Source organism: Mustelus asterias, chromosome 6, assembly GCF_964213995.1.
Source record: "Mustelus asterias chromosome 6, sMusAst1.hap1.1, whole genome shotgun sequence".
Lineage (NCBI taxonomy): Eukaryota > Metazoa > Chordata > Chondrichthyes > Carcharhiniformes > Triakidae > Mustelus > Mustelus asterias.
Genome location: NC_135806.1, coordinates 18,068,917 through 18,084,329, shown reverse-complemented (window position 1 = coordinate 18,084,329; position 15,413 = coordinate 18,068,917). Strand labels below are relative to the sequence as shown.

Genomic DNA, 15,413 nt, shown 5'->3' with positions numbered 1-15,413 from the left:
TCACATTATAGGTAGGATGTGATTGGGGTTGATAATGGCATGAGCTGATACCAACTCATTTCAACACCACTGTTAGGATCTGAAAGCCTGTACTCGACTCTCTCAAATTATATCAGAATTATTCAACAATAAATATTCTGGGATGGGGGGGGGGGGTCAATCGAAGGGACACTGGAAGGGACAGAACAAAAGGAATCTCAGAAATAGTGTTTTAACTTTTCTTTTAGAAAGGGCTCCACGATGCCAAGCCATTCCAAACTGAAAGCTACATATTGTAGTTGTCACTGTTCCTGACCAAGCTCCTTGTGATGCAGAGACATCAATTGCAGTTTCTCACAAGCTGTCGTGCAACATCTTTGATACATGTTCCGATTTAGTTTGCAACAATTTCAAATGACTAAGTACAACTTTTAAGGGTGAGAATTTCCAAACAATTTAGTGATTAGTACAGTCAAGGAATTAATTAAGTTAACTGCCCCATTGTACAATATTAAATTGCTACAATTCCCCACTTTTTGCCAAACCCTTATCACGACGTAGTTGTGCACTGGCTCAAGGAGTGTGTAGTGTGTGTTCAGAAAGGCAGTACATCAACACTCCAATAAAGTAGTTTCTAAACATTGTTAGGAAAAGCAGAATCTTGCATTGATGTACCAAAGAAATCGGGGCAGGAAATAATTTTCCCTTTCAGAATTATTCCTGTGGTATAATTATTTTGGCGCGATAACTTCATGCAGCTCCTCCAATGATGGGGAAAAGAAAGGATGGGGGAAAGAAAGGATGGGGAAAAAGAAAGGATGGGGAAAAAGAAAGGATGGGGGAAAGAAAGGATGGGGGAAAGAAAGGATGGGGAGAAAGAAAGGATGGGGAAAAAGAAAGGATGGGGAAAAAGAAAGGATGGGGGAAAAGAAAGGATGGGGAAAAAGAAAGGATGGGGAAAAAGAAAGGATGGGGGAAAAGAAAGGATGGGGGAAAAGAAAGGATGGGGGAAAAGAAAAGATGAGGGGAAAATAAAGTCTGGGGGGGGGGGGAGGGGAAGTAAGCTTAATTTGAGCCGAAGGATGAAAGAAAATGATGCACATATGGGTACTACCGTATAATACAATCATATGGAGTTATTCAAGCCCAAGAGAGGAATCTTGTAGGATATGTGTGAGCAAGAGAGAGTGTGAGAGAGCTTGAGCAAGAAAGATCCGCTCAGATAATGCTGTGCATCAGTGTCCCCTGGATTCTTTTTAACTGAAGCTGAAATGGTTAATATTGATGGAGTTTATTATTTTAGCTACATACCACTTCATCCTCAAAGCCGCCAGCTAGCACCAGGGAGTAAGCTCCATCGTTACTTCGTCCGTGAATCCCTCCAACATGTGGCCTGTGAACACCTGCTTCACTCACCTTGCAGCAATGAAGCATTCAGATTTAAAACAGTTAAGAAAGGTGATAATCGAGTTATCCACAGATGATCAGTAATTATCCTGAATTAGCCGTTTCACATTAACAGAACTCAAAACAGACGCAAAAGTCAGTGATATGATCTTAAAAAAACAGGTTTCAGTTTGAGTGACTGGCAACAAAAAATATATCAGTGCATAAGTTAGCTCTGCCTTCTGAAAATTCTTGAATCATACAAATTTGAACAGATTATAGGGAAAATTAAGTTTTGCCGTTGGTTAGGCAACTTACAATAACAGGATAAATATTTGTGCCCAGAAGCAGCTGTGGGATAGCTAGAATGAGCCACAACATCCCACGTAACAAAATACCAGAAGTGGCAGATCCAAGTATCGCCTGGTCAAATCACAGTATTCAAAGCGCATTTTCCACATAACCTGAAGGTAATTTAAAAGAAAAAGTACACAAGAGAATTCCCTTCCCTCTTAGATATGCTTCCTCAAAACTTTCCAGGAGTGTCGACTAGCTTGCCAAGTTTTGGGAGGGGAACCAAAGGATAAGCACACGTGAAACAGCTGCAACATTTTACAGAGGTGGTGACATGATTTCTCACTTAAAGCTATTCTGCTATAAAGCCCCAAACATCTGGCATTGAATTATTTTAAAAGCCAGAGAGGGAGTAGACAGGGGCGATGCAGTAATCTTAATTGATCCATGATTTCCAAAAGGCCTTCGATAAGGTAATACGTAATAACAAATGAATGTCAGAGAATGCGGAGTCAGAGGACATTCAGTAGGAAGGACAGTTAGCTGGCTGCAAGACAGAAGACGGAAAGCTAGTGTAAGGGGCTATTCAAGTGGCAAAAGGAGGAAATCAGGGTCCCACAAGGATCTCTGCTGGATCTGCTGTCATTCACAATTTATATTAACAATTTAGACTTTAGAATCCAAAACACGATCTCTATGTATGCAGGCAACACCCAATTGGCAAGGGGGTAGGATCATCAACACCAAGGACTGGCGCAGGCTTGGTGGGCCGAAGGGCCTGTTCCTGTGCTGTTCTTTGTTTAAGACTGCAGTAAAATTGCGAAAAGACTTTGATAAACTTACAGAATGGCATATAATTGGCAAATGAATTTTAACATGGATAAGTGCAAAAGAATACATTTTGATACAGAAAATAAGGAAGACACATATTCGTTTGTGAAATGAGAATCTGAATAGCACAAAAAGGACCGCAGAGTACAAACACAAAAATATTGCTGAAAGAAGAGAAACATTTTTTTGTTGAAGTTTTTCATCTTGCACTCATCAGGATACCAAGAATATCATATTTTCATGATGAGTGCAAGATAAAAAACTTCAACAAAATTTTTTTTTTTAACAATACTCAAGTTCTAAACGACTATATACAAAAATCATTAAAAGTAATGGCACAGGTTTTGTAAGGCCATAAAAATAAAGGCACTCAAGAGTTTATTTCCAGAGAGATGGAAAGCAAAGAGATTATGCTAAACTTGAGTTGAGCCTCAGTTAGGCCAAATATGGGAACGCACAATGTTACCATTCGACTTTCCAGTCTTTACCAGTATTACAAATGAAAAATTATTACTCCCACTCATCCACCCTCTCCCCATAATCTTATCAATTTTTCTGCTTCTGTTTATCCAATTCCCTTTTCTAGATCACCACCTTATCAGGCAGTGCGTTACAAATCCGAAACCATTCATTGTGTAAAATAGGTTTTTGTCACATTGCCTTGGGTTCTGTCAATCACTGCAAATCCGTGTCCTCTGGTTATTGACACTTCAATCACTGAGACTAGCTTCTCTTCACTTCTTCCATCCAAAACCTTAATGATTTTAAGCACCGCTATTAAATCTCATCTCAGCCTTTTTTGCTCTAAAGAAAGCAATCCCAGTTTTCCAGCCTATCCAAGTAGCTGTAATCCCTGATCCCTGGAACCATTCCAGTGGATCTCTTCTGTACTCTCCCAAAAGCCGTAAAATCCTTCCTACAATGTGGTCCCCAGAAATTGGCAATACTACAGCACGGTTGGACTATTATATTAAGTATGTTCAGTCATAGAAATTAATTATAAAATCCCTACAGTACAGGAGGCCATTTGGCCCATCGAGTCTGTACTGACCACAATCCCACCCAGGCGCTATTCCCGTAACCCCACACATTTACCCTGCTAATCTCCCTGACACTAGGGTCAATTTAGAATGGCCAATCAACCTAACCCGCACATCTTTGGAAAGTGGGAGGAAACCGGTGCACCCGGAGGAAATCCATGCAAACACGGGGAGAATGAGCAAATTCCACACAAACAGTCACCCGAGGCCAGAATTGAACCTGAATGAGTCCCTGGCGTTGGGAGGCAGCAGTGCTAACCCAACATTCCATGACCCTCACTTGGGTGGAATCTTTCCATCCCTTTCGTGCCTTTTGTATTCTCTGCTTCTATTTATAAAGAAAAGGATCCCATGTTTATTAACTCCTCTGTTAACCTCTGCTGTCACCTTCTCGCTTCCTGCAACTCCTTTAACCCTGGGCCATGTTTTATTCCTCCTCAACCTTCTAATCAAAATACATTTTTTCACACTATTCTGAATTTACAAACTCTTATCACACTGGAGAGAGTAAAAAAATTGACAAGGGTGATATTCAAGAGAATGAGACTATTCTTATCAGGAGAGGATGAACAGGCTGGGTCTTGCAAAGAGAACCCTGGGTGGGGTGACCTAATCAACGTCTTTAAAACAATGAAAGGTTTTGACACTGAGTGGACACAGACAGAGTGTTTCCACTCGTGGGGAAGAGCAAAACGAGAGGCAAAGTAAGATAGTTAGCAAAAAAAAGCATCAAATGGTGAATTCAGAAATCATTTCTTTGACCTGGAGAGAGGTGGGAATGTAGAACTCACTACCACAGGGAGTAGTTGGAGTTAATAGTATCGGTATCCCCACTATAAGATAAGATGAAGGAGAAGGGAATGCAAGGTCATATTGCCAATTAGATGCGGATAGGAGGAGGCTTGAGCAGCGCACCGATTGTGGACTGGTCTGTAATTGCTCTGTAAATTCTACATAATTCTAAGTAATTGTCCCTGTTTATTGCCATTCAAAGTTAAACTGAAACAATCTTAAACAAACTGCTTCTTCTAAACTATGAACCTGCAAGGACTAACAGCACAACTAATTTAAGAATGAGGATCCTATCAGGCAAGTAATCAATCCTCTCTACTTAATTCCACATCCTCCACACACTGTAGAAGCTATTAAACAAGACAGGTGGAGATTGGGTCATTCATTCCTCCTTTCCCTGAGTAAGAGTTATTTTATCAGTTGTCAGAGTTGAGCTGTGAATAGTAGTGCCCTTGTTTTGCAGGTATATCTCAACAGTAATATGTAGTGATTGTGTGCCAAATGTGGCACCCTTTTGTTGTGTTACCACTGGAACCTGATTCAGCATCGGGTTGAACAAGCCTGAACGTGTTCCGTTTATTTCTTCAGGACTTTAGTAGTGCTGGATACGCTGAATCAGTCATTGGCTATCTGCCAATTAGTTACCAGTTTGCCTCAGGTCTTCACACAGTAAAAAAAATGCAACAATTGAAAATGTCCAAATTGTTCTGGGAGAAAGATATAATAAGCTTGAGGTTGTGCTCACGTCTATATAGTGGAAATGATATTCCAGTGCTAACTCTGTGGCAATGGAGAAAACAATGAGTCCCAGGCGAATCTGAGAAGTGATCTTATTTTGAAACTCTAGGTGTGCCCAAAGAAACCTTTTGTCAGAATGCCAATTTAAATACAGCAGATCTAGAACAAGGGCTTGCAGTTTTCCCATAACCAAAAACTAACACTTCCATTGATGCAGCACAGGAGAAAAAACACATTTGAAGAGATTTGAATGACGATTAGTAAGGATCAAAAATAAAGCCATTGACTGGGAATTGTGCAGGCTTAATTGTGCACACTTTCCAAATAGCTTGCTTAACATTGGACAGAAACAGGCAGTCCCTTAACAATCCAAATGCAGACTTGATCAAAGACTGAAATTGCCACAACATGAAGTGGGTGAAACTATATTTTCAACTAAGGTGGAGCACAAACTGGAGATACTCCAGTACAAGCAGAATGTGTGTGACTGGTCTAACCAACTTACCATTAAAGGAATGTTTTTAATTCAATGTTATAAACTCGATTAATGGGTTTCTTGTAAGGAAATGAAGAGGGTTTCAATCTTTGGGCAAAACTGCTCTAATAGTCACTCTTTCAATAACTGGCCTGTCAATCGGAATTTTTATTTGACCATCCCAATTCCGGCAGGTTCCCAATTGTAACATGGTGACATCCTCATGGCTGTTCAACTCCTGCATAGCATGTTTTGCAAAGCCAATAAAGGCGTACCAGCCTAGTCTTTAATCTCGTCTTGCTTGTACCTTTGTAACTCGGGATAACGAGAATGACTGGCTGGTGAGGGGGGGTGGCGCAGAGAGAAACTTGAATTGAAGTTATTGTGGCCAGGGAACAAAAGGGACTGCCCGTGCCCCAGTTTGACACAGCCTTTGATCTTCAGACACCTTGGAGCTGATGGGTCTTCCAAGGAGCCACTCTAAATTTCTAAACACACTGCTCTCCTATATATCCTGGCTAAATGCTGAGCCAAGAGGGCAATTTCATAACCCAGATTCCAGCAATGAGGTAACGAGGAAGAGTTTCAATCGAGCAGCTTGCGTGGATAACTTTGCCCTTTGATATTAAGCCCAAGGTTCAGGATGTATTATTTTATGGGAATATAAAATCCTTTAGCAGCTCCGTGAAACTGCAGCCATCTTGGGAAGTCAGTTAACAACAACAACTTAGATTGATAAAGTGCCTTCAATATAATGAAATGTCCCAAGAGATTTCATAAAAGCATAAAACAAAGTATGAAGCCAAGCCACATAAGGAAATAATAGATTGGATGGTCAAAACATGGTCAATGACATCGATTTCAAGAAGTGTCTTTTAAAGGATGGAAAGTGAGGTGGAGAGGTGGTAGTGGGAGGGAGGGAATTCCAGAGCTCAGGGTCCTAGACAACTGATAGCCTGGCAGCCAACAGTGCACCAATTATAATTGGGAAGACATAAAAGATCAGAATTAGAGGAGCAAATATATCTCAGAGGGATGGAAAAGATCAAATAGGGAGGGGGCGAGGCCATGGAGGGATTTGAAAAACAGGATGAGAATTTTTAAAGTTAAGATGCTGCTTGACTGGGAACCAGTGTGGGTCAGTGAGCACAGGGGAACAGGACCTGTTGTGAGTTAGGACACAGGCAGCAGAGTTTTGAAGGACCTCAAATTTACGAAGTGGGAATGTGGGGGACCAGCCAGGAGACTGTTGGAATAGCCGAGTTGAGAGTAACAAAGATGGGAATTGCATAACACCAGTGTCTAAAAGCTGTCAGGTAATAGTGGCCAAGTGTAGCATGGAATGACAACGAAGAACGGGCTAAGGATGGAAGCCTGGTGGACACACAAGGGCAAATGCGTAACATGGGAGAAGAAACCATCCAAGGCAAAGTGCGTCTATTGTGAAACAGGCAGAGTAGGAACTAAGTGAGGACCTGCCATGGAGGTGAAATATGGAGGATAAGCATTTGGGGTACATTCATGAATCACTGTCAATGTCACATGAGATTGCATTACTGACTTTGACTGGTCTAATTGCTGGATCACAACAGGACAGGAAAAGTGTTTTTAGGATTTCAGGGTAAAATCTCCTCTACGTACTCTATGAATGGTATGCTTTGTCTGTACAACGCACAAGAAATAATGTGTCCCAATACATGTGACAATAATAAATCAAATTAAAAAATCACCATCTTTCCGGTTTAACATAGGATTTTTGGGACTCATTTTAACAATCACTGACAAGGAAATGTTGCTTTAAAATTCTTCACTCACAACAAAGAGACAAAATGTAGAAAGTGAATCTCATATGGACCTGCTTTTGGGAAACAAAATGAGAGCACTACTTCTTGGAAAGGTACAATTTCGAGGTAAAGTTTTAAAGTTTTTTAAAGTTTATTTATTAGTCTCAAGTAAGGCTTACATTGACACTGCAATGAAATTACTGTGAAATTCCCCTAGTCGCCACAGTCCGGTGCCTGTTCAGGTCAATGCACCTAACCAGCACGTCTTTCAGACTGTCGGAGCAAACCGGGGCATCTGGAGGAAACCCACGCAGACATGGGGAGGACATGCAAACTCCACACAGACAATAACCCAGGCCGGGAATCGAACCCAGGTACCTGGCACTGTGAGGCAGCAGTGTACCACCCTGCTGCCCAGTTTTTACTGTTGGATAAAAAGATTACTAGCAAGAACAGTGCATTGCAACATTTAGAATCATAGAATCCCTACATTGTAGAAGGAGGCCATTTGGCTCATCGAGCCTGCACCGACCATAATCCCACCCAGACCCTATCCTCATAAACTCACATATTTATCCCAGCTAGTCCCCCTGACACTAAGGGGCAATTTCCTATGGCCATCCAACCTAACCCACACATCTTTGGTGTGGAAGGAAACTGGAGCACCCAGACGAAACCCACGCAGACACGGGAAGAACGTGCAAACTCCACACCTGAGGCTGGAATTGAACCCGGGTCCCTGGCGCTGTGAGGCAGCAGTGCTAACCACTGTGCCATCTTGCCGCATGATTCGTGTCTAAGGTCATCCTTCAGTTGCAAACTATTTGATGATCCACCTTGGAATGTGCAGAAACAAACAGCTGTGATTGCGATTGGAAGGAGTGCAAGAGAATGGAGAGGAGGAGCCTCAGTGCAGGGATTTCTCCCAAATATCAAAATGAAATATAATCTTGGATAGAGCATTTTGACAGATGTCTATGGTTAGCTCTATTAAATTAGAGTTTCCAAGAAACACAGTGCTCTCATTTCCTTTCCCAAAAGGTGATCTGCATGGAGATTCTCTTCCTCAAATGTGCCAATACATTCTGTTTCTTGCATGGGAGGGAAGTTTTAAAGCAACGTTTCCTTATTAATGATTGTTAAAATGAGTAAATTCCAGATTGTGTTAGAAAATCCTGTATTAAACCAGAACAACTAATTTCCTAACAATCATACATGCAGAATTGTACTGAAGATCCTAAACTCATACATACTGCAACTTAGCATATTCACAACTTGATATAACTCAAAGTAACCCTTGTGTTATATTGTCTCCTAAACCACTCAAGTTGAGTTTATCCATGCACTTTATTATACAAAGTACGGGTTTATTGATTTGTGAATCTCACAGTTGTTACGTGCGGGTTTGGTGGATTGGCCATGCTAAATTGTCCCGTAGTGTCCTAGGGTGTGCGAGTTAGGGGGGCTAGTGGGGTGGATGCGTAGGGTTACAGCGATAGGGTGTGTGGGGGCCTGGGGAGGATGCTCTGTCAGAGAGTCAGTGCAGACTCGTTGAGCCAAATGGCCTCTTTCTGCACCGATTCTATGATTCTATGACATCTTATGCTGAGAACTGAAACAAATAAAAGAATGCTACTACATACCTGAACTCTGAACTTCCACATTGTGCCAACAGGAGTGCCAGGTATGGGGCCATAATGGTTAGAAGGAACTATTGTGCATTCCTTCGTGCGACCAACACAGGCCATACCCTGTGTACACAAGATAGGTTGATGAAAGGCACATTATTAATCCCATTGATATTTTCAAACAGGACTTTAATGAATGTATTTACACCACCAAAATGGACAAACAGCAACACCCACCTTGCCCCAGTCCCTCTGACTTGCAGTACTGGCAGACGGCATCTTGGCCTTCTTCTTGCTTTCTTTCAGCTTTTCCCCTGCTCGCACAACTTCACTCGTATCATTTTTACAGGAGGGGCAATACCTGCAACGGTGCAATTTTCAAATGTAGAATTATGAACGCACGTGGGATTTATTGAAATGACCCAAGTTCACGAGTCCAAGTTCCAGCATCTTGTGCTAATTGTTTCTCAAGGCGAATACATGCAGCATTTGATGGTAAAACATTTAAGGAAAGGTGGGAAGGTTGGAAAGGGGTGTGGTTGTGGAGAAAGAAACTTGCTGCTTTTTTCTAAACTGCACACTTCCTGTGAAATTGCGAGTGACTGAAATTACTCTCAGTGCCTACTTTGACCACTTCATAGAAGGAATCATCGAAGAAATCCTACAGTGCAGAAGGAGGCCATTCGGCCCATCAAGTCTGCCACTGTCAACAATCCCCACAACCCCTCACATTTACCCCACTAATCCCTCTAACCTACGCATCCCGGGACGCATCCCCACATGGCTTCAGCAGGACAGACCCAGCATAAACACTGCTCCATCCCAACTCCAGGCTAATACCCTAAATCACTTGTGAGCATTGATATGAGAAACAATTAGTTTTGAACAGTAACTTAAGGCTGTGTGTTCAAAGAGAAATGTCTGTTTTATCTAACTCCTTAATGGGAAGATGATGGGCAGCCTTCAGTTGCTTCCTAATAAGTTTGTTTGTTAGTAGGTTCTTGGGTCTAAGTCCAAAAGTTAATCATGAACCTATGATTGAAACTCAACTATGAAATGACACAAAATAGCAACAGCACAACTAAATAAATACAGAAAGTCAGCCTTAATTGCCATGAATAACTCACTGTACACAATACCTGACCAGCATCAATGTCAAACACAATGGCATTAAATATGCATAAAATCTACACCAATAATTCACAGGGCATAGTGCTTTCAAGTTCAATCATAGATTTCATTCCATTTAAAGTTACCGATTGCTTTACTTTTCGCACAACTCAATAACACGGGACAGGTAAGCAACTTGTGTTCGAGCCACTCTTGCAACTGGCTGCTTGTCATCATGTTAAGATGTTAAAGACGGGAGGAGATTGAACTTTCCTAAGAATTTTCATAACCAGCAGGCTCGGAGGGACTAGCTCAGATTGGGACTTCAATACAAGTGAGAGCTCGTGGGCTTATAGCTCTCCACAATGCAACAGATGACTGCCCTGGATCACTGGGTTTCCATTATAATTAACTGCTGTACCCTGGATAAGCTCAGACTTGAGCAATTTCATGATTAACTTTTGGACCCAAGAGTCTACTAATTAATAAACTAATAAAGAAGCAACTGAAGGCTGTCCATCATCCTCCCATAAAGGAGTTAGATAAAACAGGCATTTCTTTTTGTACATACAGCCTTAAGCTACCATGTAGAACGGGTTTTAGTCTGGAGTTGGGATGAAGCTATGTTTATGCTGGGTCTGTCCTGCTTATGCCATCTGGGGAGGTGGTGTAAATAGGCACAGCTTCTCAGGGTAATTGTAGTCACTTGCAATTTCATAAGGAGTGCCCAGTTTAGAAAAAGTAACAGCAAACACGACAGGTTAGTCAGAGTCACGGCAATGACAGGTTAATGTTTCAGATGTAAAACTTTGTCAGACTGGAAACTGAACGATAAATATTTTAGAAGGGTCGGGAAAATGGAAAACAACAGATTAATAGAGGAATGCTGGCTGAGGCTATGGAAAAGCAACAACTGAACTGATGAATGCCCAAAAAGCCAGGGCAATAAAAGATATTCCCAAAGGAGGGGGGACACTCACAAGAACAAAGGCAAGAAAATTGAGATTAGAAAAATTAGAAAATCCTGCAGTTACAGGTTAGAAGTGAAAAACAGGAAATGCTGGAAAAACAAAGACAAGATTGAGTTCAGCCAGAAGGAGGTGATTGGTGGCTCTAACGTAGAGCTCAGAGCCCAGAACCAGCCTGACAAAGGCAGCTGTACATTCATTGTTAACTGAAGACCACTGGAGTCAGAAATTTAAAGTTTTCCAATTGGCAGGTTGCATCACAAGAATCATAGATATAGATAAGGAAACAGGAGGTGAAGCAAATAATGATCCACCCAGCACCCACTGGCTTTCCATCCTCCTGAACACGGCCATTTCAAAATCCTCGATCATTCATTTCTGCGCAGTTTATGCTACCTTTGTAAACTCCCAAAAATGTTCACAGTACTCCAGATGTGGTCTCACCATCACTTGCACACTTGAAACACGACTTCCCTACTCGTACTCCAACACCACTGAAATAAGGGCCAACATTCCAGTAGATTTCCTGATTACCTGCTGCACCTATGTGCCAGAGTCTGTGCTTCGTGCTCAAGTACCACCAAGGTACTTTGTCTCATGACTTACTGCAGTTTTTCTCCATTTAAATAATACGCTTTTCTTTTGTTCTCCCTTCCAAAATGAACGACTTGTGTGGGATAGAGGGAAAGTTGGCCGATTGGATAGGTAACTGGCTATCTGATCGAAGACAAAGGGTGGTGGTGGATGGAAAATTTTCGGACTGGAGGCAGGTTGCTAGCGGAGTGCCACAGGGGTCAGTGCTTGGTCCTCTGCTCTTTGTGATTTTTATTAATGACTTAAGAGGAAGGGGCTGAAGGGTGGATCAGTAAATTTGCTGATGACACCAAGATTGGTGGAGTAGTGGATGAGGTGGAGGGCTGTTGTAGACTGCAAAGAGACATAGATAGGATGCAAAGCTGGGCTGAAAAATGGCAGATGGAGTTCAACCCTGATAAATGTGAGGTGGTTCATTTTGGTAGGACAAATTTAAATGTGGATTACAGGGTCAAAGTTAGGGTTCTGAAGACTGTGGAGGAACAGAGAGATCTTGGGGTCCATATCCACAGATCTCTGAAGGTTGCCACTCAAGTGGATAGAGCTGTGAAGAAGGCCTATAGTGTGTTAGCTTTTATTAACAGGGGGTTGGAGTTTAAGAGCCGTGGGGTTATGCTGCAACTGTACAGGACCTTGGTGAGACCACATTTGGAATATTGTGTGCAGTTCTGGTCACCTCACTATAAGAAGGATGTGGAAGCGCTGAAAAGAGTGCAAAGGAGATTTACCAGGGTGCTGCCTGGTCTGGAGGGTAGGTCTTATGAGGAAAGGTTGACAGAGCTAGGGCTGTTCTCTCTGGAGCGGAGGAGGTTGAGGGGAGACTTAATAGAGATTTATAAAATGATGAAGGGGATAGATAGAGTGAACGTTCAAAGACTATTTCCTTGGGTGGGTGGAGCTATTACAAGGGGGCATAACTATAGGGTTAATGGTGGGAGATATAGGAAGGATGTCCGAGGTAGGTTCTTTACTCAGAGAGTGGTTGGGGTGTGGAATGGACTGCCTGCAGTGATAGTGTATCAGACACTTTAGGAACATTCAAGCGATTATTGGATAGGCACATGGAGCACACCAGGATGATAGGGAGTGGGATAGTTTGATCTTGCTTTCAGATAAAGCTCGGCACAACATTGTGGGCCGAAGGGCCTGTTCTGTGCTGTACTGTTCTATGTTCTATGTTCCTCCGACTCCACATGGCAGTTCCTGCACTGCCCTCTTCCAACATTTGTTTACAGTGTGCCCCCCTCTTTCTGCTTCATCTATCATTTCAGCTTTCAGTCTTTATTTCCATGTGTTCAGAAATCTATTTTATTTCATCTCTGTATCTCCACCTTCCTGTTTCTCACTACACCTTGATAAGTCACTTTAAAATCTCTCTTTATGCATACTAACGGTATAAACGCTAGTTCATAGAATCACAGAAATCCTACTGTGCAGATGGAGGCCATTCAGCCCATCGAGCCTACACCGATAACCATCTCACCCGCAACCCCACTTATTTATCTTGCTAATCCCCCTAAGGGGCAATTTAGCACGGCCAATCAACCTAACCTACACATCTTTGGACCGTGGGAGGAAACCTGAGAACCCGGGGGAAACCCACACAGACATGGAGAGAACATGCAAACTCCACACAGCTAGTACCTGAGGTTAGGAATTGAACCTGGGTCACTGGCGCTGTGAAGCAGCAGTGCTAACCACTGTGCCAATATGCTGTCGTTAAAGTTGTAACTATAATTCACTTGCATTACTGAAAAGGCTGCTCTGTTGAGACTCTGTGGCCGGGATTTTATGACAATCGCTCGGGCGAGGCTCATGAAGTCCCACCTGAGGGCAATGGAGAATTCTGTTCTGAGAGCCTCAGAACCGGGGTGGGCGTGCCGGTAAAATTCCGGCCTGTATTTTATGAGGGGCTGAATTATATCTTTTACAATTGGCAAATAGCTAAATTCAGAGCAAGACCTGAATCATCACCACCAATAACAAATGAGTCAAAAAGATTCTCCTGTTCATTAGTCCCAAATAAATCAGAAACATTTACCAGTCCTCATCATCTGGTATCTTGCTGAGGGGTGGATTCAGGCAGTATATGTGATATGCCATATTACACTCGTCACACAACAGCTGCATATCTGGGTCCTGCTTCCCACCACATAATCGACAGGCGCAAAATCTGCATTCCTTATCGGGATCTGCCTTGCAGTATTTACATTCAGGGCCACTCTTCCCTGGAGATGGGGAGGGGAGGGGAAGAGGGGAAATGGAAACAAAACAATTTCTTGAATCAAACAGTATCCACAGGGTGACTGAATGTTGTGTAATTTCCAGCATATCAATAGCCTCATACTTTTAAACTGTCCGTCAGCTAGTGTTATTGGATCGGCTCCAGGTCCTTCAATCTTGTAGATTTCATCCAAAAATGGCACCTTGCAGTCACCTATCATGTCTAGTGGGCCACTGTGGGAGAGGGAAAAAAAAGCCGTAAGTTTACCTGTGCAGTACTGAGCGATTAGCCATACATTCAAAATTCACAAAGGACTTCTAGTGAAGCCCTCTGACATGGTCTAAAAGGGAACAGATTTCATATGTATGCTCAATGCATCTCTTTGCAATTATCTCTGTTGCAAACATTCCATCAGTCTGATGATGATGGTAAAGATGGAAGTTAAAGAATGTTAATTTGCAAAACTATTCATGAATAAAACTTGCCCCACATGCGTAAATCCACATTAGGTACTTGCACATTGATGTTGCCAAGCAATTGTTCCAATGTGAAGTTCAGCAATTTTAAGAATGGGTTCCTCCCTGACACTGCAATTAGTGATGTTATCAATGCAGGCAGTGTTCAAGCGCAAAAGAATAAACTCATCATGCCAACTTAATGAAAGCTGCTCTGGAGAGACATATACAAGGTACCCAGAGGTCGGAGGAAATTCTGAATTTACCAGCATGCAGTTTTTCAGGATATGTTGAAGGTACATGACTGTATAAATCCTGTAAGAGCTCAGTAAATCTCTCAAACCAGATTCTGCTTAAATCTTGCGGATTGATAAAAAGTTGAATAAGCTTTATCCAGTTGATGGGATTCAAAATGCTGTCATATTGAGTAACAAATGGGCAATACAGATTTTTATTGCAGATTAAACTCAGTGTTTCAGTACAACTTCACTGTTGATAACAGTTTCAGATCACAATGAAAGGGCATCTTTCACAACTTATTACTGCCGCTATATCACAGTGTGAGATTTCCCTTTTCTTGCTAAGTTGCAACTTCCTTTTCTTTTGTTCATCGAGATGCTCCCCTCCCAGCTCCTGCACTGTCAAATGCCTCAAAGCTCACAGAACATGCAGCTCCAGCATGGAGCTACCAATAAATCTGTTAATTATAATCCTTCTTCAGATGTGCCATTAATCAGAATATAAACAAAATACTTCATAATTTAATTTTTCTATGTTAAATTTATTTGCATTAAAATTCACAATTAGATTTTCACTCTTGACCAAAATCTTTAAAATGAAAGTAATCACTTGGACACAATTCTAACACGATCACAATGATCCCTTTCAGAAGTTGGTATTAAGTTCCCATGTACTTGCGGTAACACCGTGGTCGATGCAGCTTTCATAGTTAAGGTTGGAGATGACCATCAATGGATAGTATTTACTATAAGCGAACAGTGAATACACTCACTCTATATGCTTGGGTGCGTCAATACATTATGACAGCGACAAATGGCTATAATTATATGGGAAACAATTGGAAACCAATCCTGCCATAAATATCAAGTAACCCA

The 15,413-nt window shown here is 41.9% G+C and overlaps 1 protein-coding gene across 3 annotated transcripts in view; it reads right to left on the bottom strand.

Moving 5' to 3' along the window:
- Positions 1–15,413, bottom strand: part of uhrf2 (ubiquitin like with PHD and ring finger domains 2) — a 137,379-nt gene that overhangs the window by 16,728 nt on the left and 105,238 nt on the right. For all 3 annotated transcript variants that reach the window (XM_078214101.1, XM_078214100.1, XM_078214102.1), the window contains 5 exons: positions 13,967–14,076; positions 13,661–13,847; positions 9,185–9,308; positions 8,963–9,070; positions 1,291–1,395 (listed from right to left, as the gene is read on the bottom strand). In XM_078214101.1, coding sequence (XP_078070227.1) covers positions 1,291–1,395; positions 8,963–9,070; positions 9,185–9,308; positions 13,661–13,847; positions 13,967–14,076 — 634 coding nt within the window. The remainder of the gene's footprint in view (positions 1–1,290; positions 1,396–8,962; positions 9,071–9,184; positions 9,309–13,660; positions 13,848–13,966; positions 14,077–15,413) is intronic.